This window comes from Crassostrea angulata, chromosome 5 (assembly GCF_025612915.1).
Source record: "Crassostrea angulata isolate pt1a10 chromosome 5, ASM2561291v2, whole genome shotgun sequence".
In the NCBI taxonomy this organism is placed as follows: domain Eukaryota; kingdom Metazoa; phylum Mollusca; class Bivalvia; order Ostreida; family Ostreidae; genus Magallana; species Magallana angulata.
In genome coordinates, this window is record NC_069115.1 from 45,408,790 (window position 1) to 45,430,661 (window position 21,872).

The 21,872-nt window shown below is 35.2% G+C and overlaps 1 protein-coding gene across 3 annotated transcripts in view; it reads left to right on the forward strand.

The window, feature by feature from the left end:
• Window positions 1-21,659, forward strand: part of LOC128183347 (AT-rich interactive domain-containing protein 2-like) — a 24,943-nt gene extending 3,284 nt beyond the window's left edge. Inside the window, exons 3-21 of one of the 3 annotated variants that reach the window (XM_052852313.1) lie at window positions 3,439-3,536; window positions 4,948-5,102; window positions 6,942-7,160; window positions 9,146-9,213; window positions 9,344-9,413; window positions 9,561-9,640; window positions 9,818-9,894; window positions 10,007-10,088; window positions 10,298-10,388; window positions 12,264-12,473; window positions 13,354-13,545; window positions 13,687-13,747; window positions 13,975-14,109; window positions 14,307-14,425; window positions 15,920-19,073; window positions 19,220-19,355; window positions 19,653-19,826; window positions 19,999-20,090; window positions 20,509-21,659. In XM_052852313.1, coding sequence (XP_052708273.1) covers window positions 3,439-3,536; window positions 4,948-5,102; window positions 6,942-7,160; window positions 9,146-9,213; window positions 9,344-9,413; window positions 9,561-9,640; window positions 9,818-9,894; window positions 10,007-10,088; window positions 10,298-10,388; window positions 12,264-12,473; window positions 13,354-13,545; window positions 13,687-13,747; window positions 13,975-14,109; window positions 14,307-14,425; window positions 15,920-19,073; window positions 19,220-19,355; window positions 19,653-19,826; window positions 19,999-20,090; window positions 20,509-20,614 — 5,319 coding nt within the window. In that variant the 3' untranslated portion in view covers window positions 20,615-21,659. Of the gene's footprint in view, window positions 1-3,438; window positions 3,537-4,947; window positions 5,103-6,941; window positions 7,161-7,672; window positions 7,797-7,848; window positions 7,930-9,145; window positions 9,214-9,343; window positions 9,414-9,560; window positions 9,641-9,817; window positions 9,895-10,006; window positions 10,089-10,297; window positions 10,389-12,263; window positions 12,474-13,353; window positions 13,546-13,686; window positions 13,748-13,974; window positions 14,110-14,306; window positions 14,426-15,919; window positions 19,074-19,219; window positions 19,356-19,652; window positions 19,827-19,998; window positions 20,091-20,508 lie in introns of those variants that run through there. The other 2 variants (XM_052852314.1, XM_052852315.1) reach the window with 2 other exon arrangements.
• The last annotated feature ends 213 nt before the right edge of the window (window positions 21,660-21,872 follow it).

Below are 21,872 nucleotides of genomic sequence, written 5' to 3' on the forward strand. Positions count from 1 at the left end.
TCAGTGACCAGAATATGATGGCAAGTTTGAAAAATTGAAATACACAAGTGTTCATAATGTTATCAATAAGATGGTGTACTGAACCTATTCCAGATGGTGTATGTTATAGTGTCACTGTGTAAAATTAATTTATTCTCAGATTAGACAAAGAACTATACAACCATTAGGGACATCCACTCACTGATAAGCCAGAATAAATGACTAGAATACCTGGATAATAGATGTTTTTGAAATAGCTTTTTTATGATGTCAAAGGAAACTTTAAAGAGTGTAAACAAGACAGTAAAAACACTCCCAATATTGAATAATGATTTTGTCATTTTGAGGCTTGTGTGGACCTATAGAATGGGATGATTGGAAGGTGAGTTTTTTGTGCAGAGGAAATATAGGAATTTGATAGATACATGTAATAGCCAGGTCATGGGTGTACTTTCTTACTATATATCACCAGTACTATGGCTATGAGCGCAGCATTTATTTCAGTGATAAGATTTTTGAATTATTTACAAAGGACCAAAGGAATTTGTCATTTGTTCATACTTATAAAATATGAATGTGAAATAGTGAGTCATTTGTGTCTATACCAGAAAAATCCACTACAATAATCGAACACTAATTTCCAATCTGAATATCTGTACTATATACCAGTCCAGTGGAAGTGTAAAGCCCCATCTGTAAAGAATTAAAGTTCAGTGCAGAGTCAGGACAGAATATCTACCTGATTTGGGTCCAGTAAAGAGACCATTTTCTGCCCAAATTTCTGGTAAGCAAACAATTTCTCAAATAATTCTCAATTTGACTTATTTTTATGGTGATACGATTGACTTGACATTTGATTTAAGTTTTGCAAATGTACACTAACTTTTAACTTTTTTTTTCATCATAGATGTACAATTATCTAAAATATACCAATTCGACCAAGAATGTAGATAGTTTTCCCAAGTCCTGCACCAAAACTACAGGGACCACCCTGATGGTTACCTGTCACACACAATATTTAACTTCACATTGTGCACTGAAAACACCTCAAAACAGGTTGTCTGGAATTTGTGACTGACAGTTTACCTATTTGTAAAAATATGGTAAAAAAAATTAGACTGTAAAACTGTTATAATTTCAGTGACACTATAAAATGCCCATAAGTTGATTGTGTTTTCTAAACAGACATTCAGAGATTACCGGTACCATGAAATGTCTGGGGTTATCATAATTATTTGCTTTTAATGTTAAAAAATCTTACAGGCCCTGCATATGCTGATATGCAAAAGATGTGATAATCATATGCAACTTATTTTGAGGAAATTGCAGGAAATAATTTATACAAAAAATTTAAGATTTATCTTAAAATTGTTCAAAAGAAATTCATAATTTTATAATTGAATGAGTTTTACAAATGTTTGAAGAAAGAAATATCAAATCATTCTATAGTGCAATAAAAGAAGGCCATAGATCCAGAACAGAGTTATTCAGTGTATTGGGGAGATATAGAACACTTGGCCTTGATCATGATGTTAAGGCCACAGCTCTAAGCAGGTTGCACTAGTGTACTTTAAAGCCACCACAGTCACAGCTAGTGTGCTAAAAATAGTGCTGGATTTCCCCCTTTAATCAATGCTGTATTGGTTGACTGCATTCATCAATGTGTAAACAGACTTATCTCCAGGTAAAGTTTTCTGTGACCTCAGTGTGAGTGCAGTCTTGTGAGGCCAGTGGCTTTGTAATGTCTGGTGAAGTTATGTGGCTGCATGGGATTTTGTTCTCGTAATACACCATCTTAAAACTTGTGTATTGTTGGTGGTAATCCGGATGATACATTCTGTACATGTAGGTTCTGAACCATAAAGTCAGGTCAGGAGCACTTAACAGTCATGTGTATGTGGTATTTGAATTTTTTAGGTATTAGAATTAGAATTTTTTTACTTGGATTATGCAGTACTCAACGTATTAAGTAAGGCATTTGTAAGTGATACTTGTGAGACTTTTGTACTATAATACTATTGAGTATAAAGATGTTGTCACTTGAAGCATGTTTCATTGGTACAAAATGTTTATAGAACCCAGTTTTGTGTATGGACCTGTTTATTTACTGGTATAGATATATATTTCATTATGCACATAAAAAGCCCACAGGTTATGTTTAAAGAGTCTTATCAGTTAAGAGAGGTATATTTATACTACAACAAGATTTCAATAAAATACGCATGTTTGCTTATTAAGTGCAAAAGCACACCCATTTCAAAGGCAAACATGGAGGCTGGATTTCAGCACGGATGTGTTCCTTATCTCGTAGTGCCTGATCGAAATGGAAAGTACAAAGATGAAGCAGCTGTCTTTGTGGGGGATTGATCTGGGAGAGACCTGCTGCATCAGATGGGCTCTGTAATCACTAACACATGGTCTGGTGTTACTACCCTAACTGTGTGTTCAGTTCACTATTTACTAGTTTTGTCAGTGTGTTGTGATCACTGGATTGCTGGTAGCTGTTGTAACTGTGACAGAAAAATCAAGAATATCAGAATGGATTGACGGTAAAACTTGCATTAAAATAAGAGAGAATCGAAAGAAAGGGACAGAAAAAATGGAAATCGCGTCAATAGTGAAATAAGGTGATGAAAACTTTCAATAGCATTTTCAATGGAACAGGTTTTCCCCCCAGGGCTTAATTGTGAAAAGGCTTTCTTGAGAGGAATCATCAACATGAAATATGAGCTCTGTCTGAGGATTAGATATTGCTTTTTTTTCCCTTTAATAGCTGGTGGTTGGTATTAAATTTCTGGTATTTGTCAAGTTCTGCTGATTTTGCTACTTTTAATAAAAGGTGCAAGTTCTGATGGATTTGTTCTTGATATAAAATAGAGGGAAGGTCAATTTTTATTTCCTGTTATAATGTTTAAGTGCTGAAGACAAAAGTTTAAAATTATATTTTCAAAAAGGGATTAATTCAATGATGATTGTTTTTGTTGTTGTTTTAAACATTGTTAATGATTACATGTATGCATTTTAATATGTCAGATTTACCAATATATTATTTCTTACAGTGAAAATCTTTCATATAGTGAAGTCCCTAGTAGAATTTTAGTTATCATTCAGTCAAATTGTTGATGGTTTAGATAGGAAATTATTCCATTATTCATATGTTTTATTGATGTTTAGCATTTTCTATGGCTAACACTACCAGTTTATTGTTTTAAGGTATCATCTGTTCTATTTACAGGATCCATCTTGATGAATAAGGAAATATTTTTAAATAGCTTCATTTTAATATGAATGCAATTGATATTTATGCAATTAAACACTGTAGACAGCTGAGTCTAAAGCTCATAGTACACAGGATGTTGACCTCTTTATGAATGGTGAATGAATGTGTGTTGTAATGTGTGTATTCATTATTGATTTGGGAACTGTGAATTAGAAACACAATTATTTTATTTCCTGCAGATCACTGATGAACTGATTTGGGAGGACTTTTTATTGGACTTCAAGATCCCTCGGGATTGCAGTAATGGCACCCAGGCATTAAAGTTTATATATGTCAGGTAAGACATTTCTTCTTTTGTGCATACAAAGTGTTGGGACCAAAATAAGGTGGTGTGTTGTACTGACTTCACCAACACCAAGTCACTAGCTGGATGTAAAATTAAATCCCAAACAGATGATTGGAATTGTATTAACTGCCAGGTACAAAGAACCAACAGATAAAACTTATTATAGTTCATCACAATTTGTTGTAAAAAAGCACCATTATGGCTAAATGTAAATGTGCTTGTAAATGTCAAAAAAAATATAAATGGTCTGTACAGTGACTGTTTCCTGTCAGGGATGTACGTTCCTTATCAGTTTATAATAGCTGGCTCATTCATCTATTTTTATTTTCCTGAATGAAATCCTGTTAGTTACAATAAATATGTGTACGGCTGTACGCAAGGGAAAGTTCTTAGTTTGTGGAAACACAGCAGTCTTTTCCTTGACCATTTTGGATTTTAAATATCTACCAATGTATAATGGCATGGTGGAGCACCGTTTGATCAGTTCAATGCCGTTAATGTTTCACAGTTGAATTAAGTTCATCCATAATAAATGTACTTAATGAAACGAATAGGAAAAATCCCCACCATGGATGACGACACAGGTGTCAGCTGACGACACCTTAAACAATAGACAGCAGGAAAGTAGTGCACTGTTTGTGATCTCTGGATTTATTGTGGCGGTATTGATTAGTATACCTCAACATTGACAATCCCCTGTGACGACTTACTCCCATGTAACGGTGACATATTCCCAGTGTATGAATCTGTCTGTGACTCTTTCCTTCCGGCGTACAAGATAGTTTCATGTTTCAAACTTCGTCGTTTCCATTTCTGTTGAAATTGATTTTTTCCCCCTCAACAATGTCTGTTGAAAAGAGGCAGCAAAATGTGGTTTATAATTGCTGTGTTTTTATATGCTTGAATCAATATTATGAGAACATCAGGAACAAGTTGTTCCTGTGTTGACAATGAATGATCTATTCAATGTTGCATTGTGAGCTTGATGAATTACTTTTATTCCATTCAGACCGAGAGAAGTTTGATGGAGTTGTCTTGGGTGATTTTTATTAAAGTGTACATGCTATTGAACTTGATGAAAAGAAAAATGTTGAAATATATTAAGAGATGGTCTGTTCGTGAGTGTGTGAATTTATTAGATTTTATCCATGTCCTTTAACATCTGAAGAGCATTAGCTCACAAGTTATTGATAACAAATCGTCTTTTACAGGTGTCTGGGTGCATCAGTATTTAAGGTTTAAGCTTGGGTTTTTGAAGATATATGTTTGTAGTAGTTTATAAAAAAAACTCCTTTTTACCTCTCTGCGGAAAGAATAGATCTAATAGATAATGGAAATTTTAAGGGGATTACATTCTCATTATTATAAGGGGGTTTTCATTCTCGTTATATTATTTCATCAGGTATCTGGATGCCTATGAGAAAGTATATTTCCATGGAGCAGATCCAAACCACAGGGATGATGAGGAGGAGACAGAGGGCCCACTACGCAAGAAAGCCTGCCTCCCCCTGTACGGGATACCCCTGTCCTACAACTATGACCAGCACAGAGTCTCAGGTGGGTACTTGGATTACAACCATTTTAACAAGACCTTGGACTTTCTGTACGGGGTAGCTATCTATTCCTTGCATCAAAACAAATTAAAAGTGACGCGGTTTCAAGCAAAATATGCATTCATATCATAGTCTTAGCTCTAAAGCCAGACAAATCTTGTTGATTTCAATGAGCCATGGCTGAATGGCTAGCAATGAAATAGACAGGCCTACGTCACATTGCTGTTTGACACAACTACCCAAAGTCCAAGCTCTTGTTAAAATGGTTCTACAACTTTACAGTAATTCATCTCTAATTTAAACATTACAGTCAGTCAGTCATGCTTACACATTCTGAGAAATTAAGTTACCAGAGGTTCATTAAATCAATATTCATAAGATAGATGTTATCTTTCTTGGAATAAAGTCTAAAGATAAAAATCTAGGGAGAATTAATGGCTGGTTATTTTGAAAATTATTGATGAGATTGAAACTTTAATGCATGCAAATATGCATGGTTTCAGTCTTTGACATTTTAATCATCTTCAATATACTTGTGTTAGATACTACATGTATTGCTACATTATACTACATTATAGATGCCAGAACACAGATAATAGTAGTATTGAGGTCATTGACTGTTGAAAGAGGTACCACTTACCCAAAAGCTCATATGACACCATGCCCTGCTATTTTAGACTCGTTGGGTTACACTAAATTTTTGAATGGAAGAATCTGAACGCAAACAACAAACTTTTTGTTCCCTTTTCCTGTGCCTGTTGATAACTTTCAGTGCTTGCTGCAGGGTCTCAAATTCAATTGTTATATGTTTATAAAGTGCTCTAATTTTACGTAACATATTTTAGAACCGAAATTGTTTAGCTGTCTAAATGTGTAGGTGTAAGGCCTCAACAATTCCTGTCGTCAGAAGAATTCAATGAAAGCAAAATTATGAGGCTTGTGTAGATCAAAAGATAATTATGATTGATGGAGTGTTAATTGATGTTAAGGATGAAGCCACTAGAAGCCCTTAAATGAAGCTATTAATGATAGCTGCAGCCTGGCCAAGGACTGTTATGATAAAAATAATGTTCATGAGAAGGATATACTTTACTTAGATCTATGTATTCAAAAGTTACTTTCATTGAGTTTTATATATAGATAGATTACGTGAAAATGTCAGATCCTTAAATAAATTATGTGAACATAGCATTTAGATGTACAGTTTTAGAAATGTGTGATTGTTGCACAATCTAAGTGATGATTGATGAGGTTATTTTTAAAGAAGTCTAATTTTCATAACCTGTTATTAAGCAACATAAATGAAAATATAGTATTTTTTAGCAAAGGAAAGTACTTGCAAAATTTCTTGCATGACTTGTAAGTTGTGGCAGTTAGTCTTTATTTACTTATTTAAGGCTTTAAATAATTAAAGAAACTAATAGCTTTGGACCTTTGGTAAATGATAATGGTTTGGGGTTTCAATGAGGCGTGAAGCAATTCCAAACAAACAATAATTTTATATTTGCCTATTAATGAGATGAAATCTGTTGCAGCCTTCGTGTTCTGAAGATAAATGCATGTAAATGTGATAAAAACAGGCTATCACAATTCATCACAAGTATTGTTACATAGATAGGATTCATGAGTGTTTGGTGACAGTATAAATTATTTTATAACTTATGGATACTTATATATATTATACCTTGACTTCAGGAGAGAACGTAAATAGGCATTATGCCTGCTGTTCAATCCATTTCAATGTATCTATATACTTGAATAAAATACTTCTTAAATTAACTAAAAAAATCTTGTGTACTTTTGTGAAAATCTAATATTTTTAATTTGTTACATATATATACAGCTCATGGGAGGAGTGTGGTGGGAATGTCTACAGACCTCGTCAAACACAGTGATTTTCACAAACTGGAGAAAGCCTTGTTGTCGGGTCTCCCCAATGAAGTGGACTTTGCCATCAATGTGTGTACCTTACTGTCCAGTGAGAGTCGGAAGAGCCTACTGCTCCGCAAGGCACAGAACCTACTGCAGCTCCTGATGGCTCACATAGGAATCTTCTCTGATGGTAGGTCATAATGTCATAGCTGATGTAGGGATCTTTTCTGATGATGGTCAAAATGTCATAGCTGATATAGGGATTTTCTCTGATGGTAGGTCAAAATGTCATAGCTTAGATCATGTAGATAGGAATCTTCTCTGATGGTAGGTCATAATGTCATAGCTGATGTAGGGATCTTTTCTGATGATGGTCAAAATGTCATAGCTGATATAGGGATTTTCTCTGATGGTAGGTCAAAATGTCATAGCTTAGATCATGTAGATAGGAATATTCTCTGATGGTAGGTCATAATGTCATAGCTGATGTAGGGATCTTTTCTGATGATGGTCAAAATGTCATAGCTGATATAGGGATTTTCTCTGATGGTAGGTCAAAATGTCATAGCTTAGATCATGTAGATAGGAATCTTCTCTGATGGTAGGTCATAATGTCATAGCTGATGTAGAGATCTTTCCTGATGATGGTCAAGATGTCATAGGTGATATAGGGATTTCTCTGATGGTAGGTCAAAATGTCATAGCTTAAATCATGTAGATAGGAATCTTCTCTGATGGTAGGTCATAATGTCATAGCTGATGTAGGGATCTTTTCTGATGATGGTCAAAATGTCATAGCTGATATAGGGATTTTCTCTGATGGTAGGTCAAAATGTCATAGCTTAGATCATGTAGATAGGGATTTTCTCTGATGGTAGGTCATAATGTCATAGCTGATATTGGGATCTTCTCTGACGATGGTCAAAATGTTATAGCTGGTATAGGAATCTTCTCTGATGGTAGGTCAAATGTTGGAAACATTGTCATGTTTCAAAACATTGTGTAATACATTATATTTACTGATGTAGGAATTGAGGGGGCAGTGTATTTAATTTTGTCTTGCATTCATTTGAGACTTTTTGTACGTATATGCATTTTGTAATTGTCATTGGTTGACATTTAAAACATTCAAATTTTGACCCTTAAAGCTATACACGCTATAATTTGCGTCAATTTTGAATAAAGGGGAAAATGTATGTGTTTGATTACTAATAAAAGTTACCTTTATTCTGATAATTATAATGCTCAATTCGATCACGTAACAAATATATCAAATATTAAACAATAAAAAATATTTATTTTCCTGCCAGGAAAGTAATGCCTCCTTGTGAATATCAATCTATCACGTGATATCGACAGCTAAATTTAGTCTATCATACCAAAACTGGTGAAGGGTCAACATCTTCATAATTGTGATAGTTTCACAAAGGAAAGGATATTTTCAGTAAAGCATAAATTTCTCCGATATACGAATACAAACAAAAGAAAAAAATACAAGCCTGTGAGTAGATATGAATACTTCCTTTAAAAAAATGACATAGACCTGTGTTTTCCCCCTATGTGCTATTTATAGATCCTATAAGTGTTAATGCAGAAGTAAGGGTATCGTGAATGACAAACGTAATTTACTCATTATACATGTATGTATTTCAAATTAACAACTGTTAAGCATATTAAAAATCAAGTTGGATATTTAATTAGGCAAACAATAACGACCACCTAGTTCTCCGCAGACATGCGCAATGAGGTCGGTTTCGCTCTTCCTTCATCAATATTCATGAAAAGGTATATTTTCCTGGCAGGAAAATAAACAATTAAAAATCTATATCTTTGTAACGAGATGGAATTCAGCATTGTAATTTACAGATTAAGGATAACTTTTATAACTAGACAAACACATGCGTTTTCACTGTCATTCAAAATTGACGCAAATTATAGCGTGTATAGCTTTAATATCACACTTTCAGGGTCCAAATAGACCCATGATATATGTTTACATAAATTGACAGAACTTTATCTAACATTAAAATGTGCAATTTAGAACTAACATTTTTTATTTAACAAGCTGTAAAGATTTTTGTCAATGGTTAATAATTTAATTGATGCATATGAAATGTAACGTCTTATTTAATGTTATTCATAAATGAATAAAAATTGTTTTATTTTGGTCTTCAGATCATGGAACATATGAAGAAGTTTATGAGCGGGAATGGAGGAAACTGTCCAACTCAAATTTCATCCATGTGAGTATTCATTAAAGAAATAATTTATGATACATATATGTCATACTTTTGCACATATGAACAATTACTGTATGCTTAAAACATTGTAATAATTTACTTTTAAAAAATTCTGTTTTCTCTTTTTTTCCAGTTTTGGTTAAACACAGTCAACGATGAAACCATCCGGGGTTTAGTTCACACAAGTCATGGGTACTCAAGAAGTAAGTGAACTGATTTTATTGAAAAGTGGTTCATGGAGTATTTACTAAGGCTGTAAGAATAAAAAATGATATTTTCTTTGTTGATTCAGGAAGCTTTTAAAAAAAAAAAAATTGAATTTGAGATTGTTTGTTATGTTTTAATTGCAGAGGAACTATTAGGTCAAGAGATTCTTAATCTAGGTCAAGAGGATGGGCTCCATGATAGGGAAGGACAGAGAGTTATGCAGGTAATTAAGCCCTCACATGATACACTTTCAGCATCCATGTAATGTCCTTATTTGCTTCCCCATTCACCAATCCTTGATAAAATTTGTTATTTTTTAACTTTAGTCATGTATTTAGTTGAGATTTGCCTTTAAAAGAACCAATTATTTAATGTGATTTTCAATTATCCTTTTACCTAGCTGGCTGTTATAATCAGAAATCTGTCATTTGAGGAAGAGAACATGAAATTCATGTCAGAAAATGATTTAGTGTTCAGGTAAAGTTTTCATATATTTTGGTTGAACTTCACATACATCCAAATATAATGTGAGAAAAGTGACGGTAAATTTATGCTTTTACTAATACAAATTATGCATTTTCTGTTGCAGATTTTTAATGTTATGTGTACACAGTTCATACGGGTCTTTACGACAGCTAGCTTTAGATTCTCTGGGTAACATTGCAGAAAAGGTGAGTACTTTCTACAAGGGGTGTAAATCTTGAACTTGATTTATAGCGATTTGTTATTTAAATCTTCACATCTGAGGATTGTATAATTTATTTTGCTTTTGTTTATGAAAATGTTCCACAATAATGAAGATGAAACAGTTTCTAGAGTTATTTTTATAATTTGGTTCTGTTCTGAGATATTTCATACCGTGTTTTCTTGTTTGCTACAGTTTGTGCTGACAACAGATGATCACTCACATTTGGTGCTGCAGCTTCTAAAGCATTGCTTGTCATCAGATGACAAGTACGAAGTAGTGAGAGGTAGGGCATCTTATAACTTAATTTGAACAAAATTGGTACTTAGCTTAAAATAGATATTAAAAAGTTCTTGGAAGAGATTTTGAAATTCATTTCAAAAGTATAATTTTGCAAGATCATTGAATTATCTTTGTAACTTAAGTGCCGTGTGTTTAGGCCAAAAAAAATTAATCATTAGTTTCTCGGGCCAAAATTTTGAAATTTTGATGAGGCAGGCAGGTTTTTTTTTTTTGTTTTTTTTTTTGGAGACAAAATTTACAATGACGGTAACCCATACTTTATGATTTATTTGTGTACTCATTAGCAGATATTCATCAAGCTCATACATTGGCAAAATTTAAACATTTGTTTTAATCTGTTCTTTTTAGTTTAAACTGTTTCTGTTTCCTTTTCAAAGGTTGAGTTTTTGCAGATGAACAAAAATGACAAATGGTTTATGCCCCTGCTCCATTTTGCGGCCCATCTTTCCCCTCCACAGTAATAACAGAAGTCTAAATTGAAATAGGGGACTTCTTATGGCATTTTACAGTTGAATTTGCCATATGAAAATTTATCAAATAAAGCATTCATTTGGGGTGTTTTCTTATCAATCTTCAGTGCCTTGAGGACAGAAATCAAGGAAAAGTAAATTAGTCATCATAAAATTCTCAAACAATACAATTGTCCTTTATTCCTGCTTCTATGCAATATCGCAGAGGCTTCAATTTCTGAAGGTTACAGAGAAATTTCAGTGGTTGTGTTAACAGGGACCATCCCAGAGCAAACTTAGTTTAGGGAGACTTCACTTCTGAAGTTCTCCCTCAAAGAAAAATAGGGAGAAATTTGAGAAATCAGGTAGACTTCCATTCTTTGACAATAGCATAATGCTAATGGTGATACATTTATACACAGATTCAACCTTAATTTGAATTTGATTAGAAGCAAGTCAATTAAAAATAAAACAACTCCTAAATTTTTTGAAATCTTATCCAATTTTTAAAATTTAATTTATTATGTGTATTCATATATTTTGTAGCTTACTTGTTTCGTATTTGTGTTGGCTAAATGACAAATAAAATCAGTCTATGTGTTTAAGTGTATTTTGGAGGTATTAGTCCAACCCTTTGACCCAATTACTACTGTCATACAGTTGGTTGTACAGAAACGGTTTTATGATTTTAGCACTAACTAGGCAGAGTTATTAACTAATTACAAGTTACCAACTAATTGTAATATCAGCACCTAAAGTAATAAACATCGGTTGTAATTTCCAGTGCACAGTATGAGAATGCATCAACCGTATTTATAACCTCTGAAGATAAGACAGTCACTAGTTATTAATCACAACAGGGGTTAACTTAGGCTAAGAAAATGTCTTTTGAATTAGATTGTTATCATTTTATTGCATTTTGGGTTAACTTTCACGATCGTGAACTCAGAATACAGGTCATTCAACCTCTCTTTCTGAGGAAATTCTGGCTAAGTTACCGACCACAAAGCGAGTAATTATATTTACATAAACTTGTATTTAGCCAAGGTAGCCCCCTAGGTTGGTCACTGGGTAGATGTTTCAGATAAAATAACGTTTTTCACTGACAGAGACAAGCATTTGTTCTGAGCGTTTGTTTACATTGATTCCATAATAGAGAAAACCGACAATGATAAGATATGAATAATCCGGAAAAATAACGATATAAAAAGTTTGATGCGGCGATGATTTGACTGATGCGGCGGTGCCTGAGAAACAAATCATTAATTTTTTTTGGCCTTATTTCTTTTTTTTTTTTTTTAATGAGAAGGATTTATATATAATAGGATGTGCCAATAGAACATTAAACATGTAGTGTCAATTTAATAATTTATAGAAATTATGACAATTTTGGTATTATATTTTTAAAGGTCTGGAGATTCTAAGCAAACTGTGTCTGCTAGACCAGAACGAGGATATGCTGACGGACCGTCTGGAGGAGCCGCTGTATGCCGACATAGTGCGGCTGATGAACGTGTTTGACATACAGATCATTGTGTACAGTCTGGAGGCCCTGTATCAGCTCTCAGAGCTCGGTGAACACACCACCACCAAGATCGCGGCTGTCAAACATGCTGTTGGTAAGTACACAGAAACAACAAAGCTTGCTGAGAGTCTTTTTCTGTTTGTATGCTAAAGAATGTTGAAAGAACTATATATGATAAGAGTTAAATTTGGCCCCCATAATTCACCATTTTTTAAAGTGTTTCGGGTACAATAAAATGTTATGTTATAATATAGAAGAGTTGATGTCAAATATATTTTTCACATATTTGTTTGATTTATTTGCACTCACTTGCAGTATATGACGTCAGAAGTGACACTTTTTCTATAATTCAATCAAAATTAGTCGAAAATTGACATTTTTCTTATCTTTTTACAAATGGGAAATATAGAGCGCATGCTTGAACCAGGACAAATTTTTTGTCACTTATTAGACTTGGCTAGACACATCTCTGATTAAAATATTTTGTTGGTTCAAGCATGCGCTCTATGTTTCCTGAAAGAAAAACTGCTTGAAAACAAGCTTTTTTATGCTAAAATGCAAAAATGGCGGGAAAAGGTTGTCTTTACAATGTCGTATTTCTAAATTGTGGGCACTTGAATCAAAATGAACATTAAGTTTAAACATCACATATATATCTGTACAAAGAAAACAAAGAATTGCAGTAAAATAAGGATATTCCTTCTAGGGGGCCATTTTAGGCCCATACCATATATAGTCCTTTACTTGATTGCTAAAATGAGGAATATGTTTTAAAGCATATAAATGTATTTTCATTTTTGATTTTTCTATTTCATTATGGAAGAAATAAAATGCATTATTTTTATCTTATGGTTAACAAATTTCTTTACGAAAATAAAATTGTATGAAATGATATATGTAATATTTCACGAATCATGATGTAAATCATGAAAAATAAATTCTATTGTACATGTAATTAATTTTGTGTGTTGTAGATCTGCTGGTCTCTCTGCTGACGATAGAGGCCCAATCATACGGACCAAACTCTCTAGTTGGCATTAAGGTGGTGGAATACTGCCCACCACCCCACCTAATGCAGGGGGCCAGTGTGGACCATGGCCAGACCCCTGTGTTACCGGTGCCCCCTGGCGGTCATCCTGTCTCTCAGCCCCTCCCTCCCTCTCACAGTAAGTAGTCATACAGCAAGGCTTATTTTATCAAGACTTGATATTTATAAATATTGAGATTTTAAAAAAGACTCAATAGGTAAACATTAAGAGAGCAAGCAAATTTTGATACAGTTCATTGTTTGCTTTGTTTTTTTTTAGAAGCTGCTCAGCAACAAATGGGTACCACAGGTTGTGATGTAGAGACGACTACCTATCAGTGGTACGTTAAAACAATAAATTTTTTCTTTGTTTGTTTTGTATTACCTTCTGAATGTGGATGTATCACCACGTGTAATATATCCAATACTGATTGGTATATATGCATAAACAGCAACTGTTTGTGGTGAAACATGCATATGTAAAGAAGATTGTATAATGATGTGTGTAATAAATTATAACAGTAAATATTGATAAAATTATGATTTGAAATGTTTTGAATCAATATAGGCTACAGTCCACCTTTGAGCTGAAAGATGGGTTCTCATTGCCTCATGTCCATATGTATGCAGAGTATCTGAATTTTGCCAAGAAGTTCTCTCTGCCCCAGATCTTGTCTTCGGCTGCTTTTATCAGCTGTGTCAGGTAGGATGCACGTACTTGCCCTAAATAAAAAATGGAATATGAAAAAAAAATGACGACCACCAAATTTGGAGGGGGGGGGGGGGGGGGGAGAAGAGGGGAATACTTGTCATGAATATATGATGTTTGTATTTGAAGGAAAATAGAAAGTTTTCTACTCCAAGTATTGTTAGTGAAATTTTGTTTTTGCATTTACTTAGGGTTGTGTATCCAAACCTTGAGCATTACAGTATAGAGAAAGCTGAGGGTGTATCGGAGGCAGGATTCAAAGGGATCTGTAAACGCAAAACACCATTACCATTCGCCATACCTTCTACAGGTAAGCATGTAAACAAAGCAGGCTCAACTTTACACTTAGATTAGTTAAAATATGGATTTTTAGTGGAAATCACTATTATTAGTGTTCATACCATCATTGAGTCAGAAATCTTTGTGACCAAATTACTGAAAATACAAATCACAAGAAAAGAACAAGAGAAAAAGGAATAAGATAAAGGAGAAAAAAATCAGTCTTTTCAAGTAGGAATGGGGTACTTTGTAGGTAATGTTATCAGAGTTCTTGCATTGAATAAGAAAGAAAGAAAATTTATTTCCATACAGCTTAAATCCTCCCTGAAAGGCCATGACAATTTGTGTTGTATTATATAGAATATACACTTGTTCTGCATGATCTGTTGTAATGCATTCAGAGGCAAATTCTCCTGACAACAAAGAGCTTGATCTACCAAAACAGTCTGAAAAAAAAAATGTATGCTGCAAAGCTTTCTTACAATGGATGTTATAGATTTACATTCAGTAAAACATCATCAAAAAGAAGTGAACTCGTGTCAGAGTTCATCAAAATATAGATAGGAGATGCATTTTGAAGAAAATTGTAGAGAACCTTAGAATTTGCTTTGTCGAAGCATGAAAGACCTGTGTAGTCCAACTATTTTTTTCAATAACAGGAAAGAAAAAAAACCCCATAAATTGCCTCCTCTTGGACTTAAGTCCTTTTGTAATGGCCTTGTTAACAGGAGCAAATGAATGATGAAGTAGATAGTGACAAGTGCATGGCTGTTAGATGTTGGGATACAGTTCTACTAACATTCTGCTTCTCCGACATACATGTTTATATCTGCTCTCCGCCTGAAAATGATCAATATAGGATAGTATTGAATGTTCTGTACATAACAGCCACAAGTTAACCCATTTCATTCAAACGTTCACAAAATTCAAGGGCACTTTAAAGTGAAGCTAAGTGTTATGTAATTTTTAAGCTAAAACCTAAACATATTTTACCTTGTTTTGATGGAAAATTAAATTGAATGATAAATTTTGCGTGAAAATAAATATATGACTGCTACTACTATAAATATTGGATTAACAATAAAAATTAAGATATGTAATGTATTTTTGACTATTTGTTTTTATTCTTCAAATTAATTTAATTATTTTTATAATTATTTTAATTATAAAAAAAAAAACCATTCAGTTTGTTTTTCTGTATGTACTTAGATGATTTAACAGTTAAAAATGCATTCCAATTAATGTTGTAAATGATAACATTTTCTGGCGATATCAGCAGTTTTATCACACTTTGTTAATGTATGAAAAGCACATATTTCAAACAAAAATTTCAACCAGAATTGGAGATGTATTTTGAAATAGTTATACCAATCTATTTCCTTTGTTTCTCTGTAAGAGATATCAGGCTGCATTACTGATCAGCCTTTGGGTGATCTAGTATTAACAAGGTGTGATAAAACTGGCTATGCTATGTGAAGCTTGAACGTTGTTTGTAGCTTAGTTTTGGTTTTTGTTCTGCTTTCAGTCTGTAAAAATCGTCTTAGTAATGTCTCCCATTGTCCATCTCCTGTTGTCATGGCCAATCAGAATCCATCACAAACTCTAACTCTCCGGCAGAGGTTAATGGAGCCGCCACGATTATCTTCCTTACAAGCCTCTCCTCTCCTTCCTCTAGGTGGCGCTGTGCCCACAACAAACCAGCAACACTGTGCAATATACACCGCCACCAAACCACAGACTCAAACCAGCAGTTCTAACAGCAAGTCCGCACAAAACCAACCAAGTATTATGTCTGTTGGAAAATCCCCACAACCCAAAACACAACAAGCTCTTAAGCAGCACTTACATCAGGCTTCTCCAATTCAAACGCCTGTTCTTCCCCAGCAGACGGGTCCACCCAATATGGCTAACCAACAGCCGGTGGACCCTACTTCCAGCGAGACCAGAATGATCAAGAACCTTTTGGCCAAAAAGCTGAAGGTTCAGCAGTCCTCTCCAGTCCCAATTGCCCCAAAGCAGACGACACAGCCAGTACAGGCAATGGTGGACCCTACTAATCCAATGCATTTATTGACATTCACTACACAACAGAGTACAAACATCCAAGGTCAGTTACAGCAGGCATTTGTTCCTGTGTACCAGGACGCAGGTGCTTACACGCTGACTGGAAACTACTATGACCAAAGCAACATTGGCCAGACCATCCAAATACAAGGTGTGCAGCCTGTAATGGATGGAACACAACAAATAGTAATTCCACAAGCTACAATTTCTAGTCAGCCTTCCCTCCAACAAACAGGATCTCTAGTATCAGATAAAAGTAAAGGTGCATCTAAAAACAGTGCTAGTCGTAACAGTTCTAAATCATCCAGATCATCGTCACCCAAAGGATCATCGCACAAACTCAAACCATCGTCATCTCCATCACGACCTAGCTCTCCTCAAAACTGTGACCTGGATATATGTGGAGAGGTGGAGAGAGCCAAAGATGTTGTAAAAGTAGGACTTGAAGCTCGCATAGAGCGAGTGGAGAATAATACTTTGAAACAAATCCAGTCTGTAAACAGTAGTACACCGTCCATCCCTACTCATCTCGTCACTTCATCAGTTGTCCCTCCAAGCGCTGTGATGCCTGGCTACTCTGTGGTTGGCAGTACAAACACTGGTCTCACAGGGGACATTGCTGCAATCTCTGCCTTACCCAGCCAAACCATTGCTGCTAGAAACACAGCTCCGACTCTTCACAGTCAGGTCCACTGTGCTACCTCATCACCTGCTATCTCCACAATCCCATTCAGAGGTGGATCCATACCCAATTGTAGTGATTCCTTGTCTAATGCTTGCTCAATCACAAACCCTCTCAACTCCATCCCTCAGCAATCCATCACGTCATCAGACACCCAAAATTTCAATCCAGAAGAAAACACAAACACAAACTCCTGTGAAAATTCTTCTATGGTCAAAGAAAAACCAAAGATGAATTATGTATGTACTCAAGATGAAACGGATGCTGCTGTGTCCTCTCTACTGATAACGGAGGAGGACACACAACACTCGCTGTCCAATGGGTCAGACGCTGATGTTCCCATCACAACTATTGTAAGCTCTGCTGATGAAACTGCAGCTGCCATATCAGCTATAGAAGGAATGCTGGAAGAAGAACCAGAAGAAGAAGATGACACACCCATGGATGATGACAGGGTTGTTGATTCTATGGAAGAGACTTCTGCTGATGAAATTTCTGCTCCATTAGGGAATAAACAAACAACTGGAACTCTGGAAATTGCTCCTGAAAGTGATGAAAGTCAAGACTCTAAAAAAGAAGAAATCACTGTCAATGGAATGTTGAATTCTCCAGAGGAAACTATTCCATCTCCAACTGAGGAGCAGAATCACATAGGTAATGGAATCAGTGAGAGTGAATCAGAAGAGAACTTCAAGTCCTCCAAACAAGCAATGGACAAACTGGCTTTGGAAAAACTAACCAAGATTAATGGTATAGACAAACATATAGGAAATGGAAATGTTAATCATGTAGAAGTTGATTCATCAGGGAAAGAGGAAAAGATGGAAGTGAGCGAAGATTCGGTCAATGGGGAGGTAATTCAAGGGGAGATAGATCAAGCACTCAGTGGAATTCTGGAGAATGGAAATTCTAGTGATATTCTGGAGAATGGAGAACCTAAAGAGACAAAGTGTTATGAACTGGCAGGAGAATCTGAGACAGAAGACACTGCACCAATGGAGGAAGAGGAAGTTTTGATAGAGAACGAAATGTGTCTCAAGCCAAACACAGTTGTATTGGATCCCCCTCCCCCAGCAGTTAAAGAGCCCAAGGAAATGGAGGCTGACACCAAAGCAGTGAAAGAGGAGGACAGAGGAGTAGACCATAACCAGACAGTCAATAATGGGGAATCAACAGCGGAACAACAGGAGGAAAATAAACTACCCATGGACGAATGTGTAGATATCTTGAAAGCTGCTATTGAGTCTGAGAAAATTGATGAATGTGTGTTAAATGGAGACAGTAATGACTCTCTTCTTCCAGGATCTATCTATCCTGGAGAAATTCAGATTAGTGCTGCTAATATCCCAATCGGTAATGAAATGACTGCCACAGCTGTAGGGTCCAACAGCATCAATCTGATCCCCAACGTATTCACCAATGTCCAGACAGTGCAGACTGGTCTTGTGGTGGGGACCATTGTTAGTGTAAACAACAATCTTCTGACCACTGCGACTGTTCCCCTGACTATCACAGATAACATGATAGGCAAGAATGTGATGTGTCCAGAGAGGCATGTTCCGACACCAGAGGCATCCCGGGACGGAGAACTCAGTTGTGATAGCATCGCATCTACCCTGACCGACTCATCTGACAAACATTCCATCACATTTCAGCAACCCATTCTCAGTGTTCAGAACTTTCCTACAAATGTCCTAGGTGTGCAAACCATGTCAACCAACAAAAATCAGCAATACTTAACCACCGTCATTACCACAACCCCCAAACAGACCTCGCCCCGAACTCGAGATAAACGAGCCAAAAAACGCAGTCGGAACGCCTCATCAGGGAGTGGTGATTCCAGGTGCTCAAATTCCTCCACAACGATAGCCCAACCCATGGCCCCACCCCCAATAGTGCCAGATTTCATGTGTGAATGGCATGGCTGTAAACAGTAAGTGTAATACATCTATATTCTCACCATTAAAACACTGAAAATATCACTTTTACTTTAATGTTATCAAATTGGATAGTGCATTTGATTAATTATCCAAAGTTGAAATGCAATTTGAATAAGAATGAAACTTTGAACATTTATAGGTGCTTCGAGAATTTTAAGCATGTGTTTAAGCATGTTTTGGACACTCACCTGAAGACTGACGTGGAAGGATATTGCAGATGGGAAGGATGTGAAAAATTGCAGAGAAAGAAGTGGTCACTAGTAACCCATGTACAGGTAATTGTGGGGGTTTTCTCTCCAAAAACTGTTTTATTTTGTTGGTCTACCTTTACCTTGTTACAGTAATATTGTTGAGATAATTTGCAGTATTGTGTGTACATATGAATTAATCTACTAAAGGTACACATTATTTGATGACTATGAAGACTTTCCCCTTTGGTTAGATTTTGTGTTTGTATGTCGGGGGGGGGGGGGGGGGGGGGGATGACCATTACATACAAATCATGATCACAGAGTTTATAATGAATATAATTAACAAGGAAATGTATTGATATTTTCATTTGATCTATTCAGGACCACCATTGTTCTGAGAACGCCCTAAAGTCTGCGGCAATGAGGAAAAAGCAGAGTCAGCAGAGTGGAGCGTCGGCCCCCACACAGACAGTACCAGCCCTTGTGTACCCCACGGACGCTGCCTGGCAAGCCATCCGCAGATTCTCTCCAAAACCACCATATCCAGAATTTACGGTTAGAAGTTGTCACATTTTATTTCACTTATCAGTAGATGGATATTTGATTGAAATTTCGACTTCCTGTTTGGAACTATCAGTTGGGCTCTGTCAGTTTTAATTGAGTGTGAAAAAGAAATTTTGTAAAAAAATTCCTTTGTTAGATAAAAATGAATGTTGTTTCTTAACAGGAAGCTCGGGAAGGACCAGTAACAAAGCATATCCGTCTGACAGCAGCTCTAATCCTCAGGAACCTGGCCAGATATTCAGCACCTGGAAGAAGGTAAAACTAGCAGTTCAACAAGCAGCCTCTGATAATTATAGAAATATTATACAATGTATTAACATTTCTTTTCATTGAATGATAATTGTTTCCAACAGTGAACTTGGGGTTTTATCTGATAATTATAAAAATACTATATTAACAATTCTGTTCTTAGAACTGCAAGTGTGTCCATTAGTGAACTTAAGAGTTTTAAACTATATTTCATGTAATTAACTATAAAAAAAAAAATTAGTATTTTTGATTTTCTGATTGTGATAATTTATGCTCAAAATATCTTCAATCTGTAAATGCAAAAACTGGGAATTTTTTTTTGAAACTTAAAAAAAAATTGGTATTTTAAGTTGTAAAACTGGCAGGTAGTAGTTGCTGGTAGTTGTGTGAACATGAATGAATTTTGATTTTCTTTTTTTTTCAGTTTGATAAAGCGGTATGAGCGGAGAATCAGCTTCTCAGCAATGAGTGCCCTGGAGTCGTCCAATGCCCTGGCCAACTGTCTGTTTGAAATTCTCCACGACCACTGACAGCAGTTGGCAGGGACTAGAAAGACTGTGATCTTCACCTTGATTTTGTAGTTACCTCCCTTTGTTTGTAAGCATTGTGAAATGGCATTAGTTGGCAGCTTTAAATTAAGTTCTGAAAAATCGAATCTGTATTTATTGAATCTTTAATTCTGTCTTATGAAGACTGTAAACTTTGAGGGATATTCTTCCTGTTATTCCAAGCGAACAATTAATTTGTTCATTTTCTTCAAAATTGTGCAATGAATCATGTTCAGCTAAAGAAACATTTCCCTTGATTTGTTAAACTGTGTTGTAACCATGTCAGTTGTTTGTTAAAAAACAATAAAAGTAATGTAAGTTTATATTTTTGGAAAAATTGTCCATCAGGGGAAATTGCCAGTTTGTCTACTATGGGAAATGGAAGGGAGTTTGCATAATAACATAAGGATATTTCTGCCTGAACTATCATTAAAACCTCTCACTTTTGTCATGTAAAGCCTAGTGCTGATGAATAAGTTTAATCTGCTCTCAAAGTGCTTATGACAAATTGTTTTTTTTTTCACTGTCTGAAACATATCACTACAAACACAGTATTGTAAAAAATTCCTTGTAAACCCCCTCGGAGCTTAGTTATCTGCTATTTCTTTTTCCCCGTCTTTTTCCACTTACGTGTAATCGGTACATCATACATCATGCGTTTTACCAGTCTGTGTTCACATTATCTATATATATATATACTACTCGTGTGTGTTTTTTTTAAAAATATGTGAAGAAATGTATAAAATCCAGATTTCTATTTATTTGTTGACTGTATCTTGGGATGGCCCTTGGCTCTATGTGAGTTTTGTACAGTACATCATTCCATCTGTCTAGTTGTAGACTGAATGTGTAAGATTGGATTGTAAGTATTGCTGAAATTCAACATAATTTATAGATATTACAAAAAATTTATTTTGCATTTCAGATTTTTTCACATGCATTTGTTGTAGTAAACAATTCTTTCATGAACAGATTTTTCTGTTTCAAGGAAGATGAAAAAGTTTTAAAATAAATATGAAACCAAAATTTCTAGCATTTGTTATTTTCTTCACTTCACTGATATTTCGTGCAAGATAGAAGGGCTAACAAATATTTTAAACTGGAATGGCCGCTGCATTCACAAAAGTTAAACACATAGGTGAGAGTGTTGGTTCCACAGGATGCAAATGGTTACCAAATGCATAATAATGTACCATTAACTGAGAACAGACTTAAATGAAATTTTCAGATTAGTATGCTA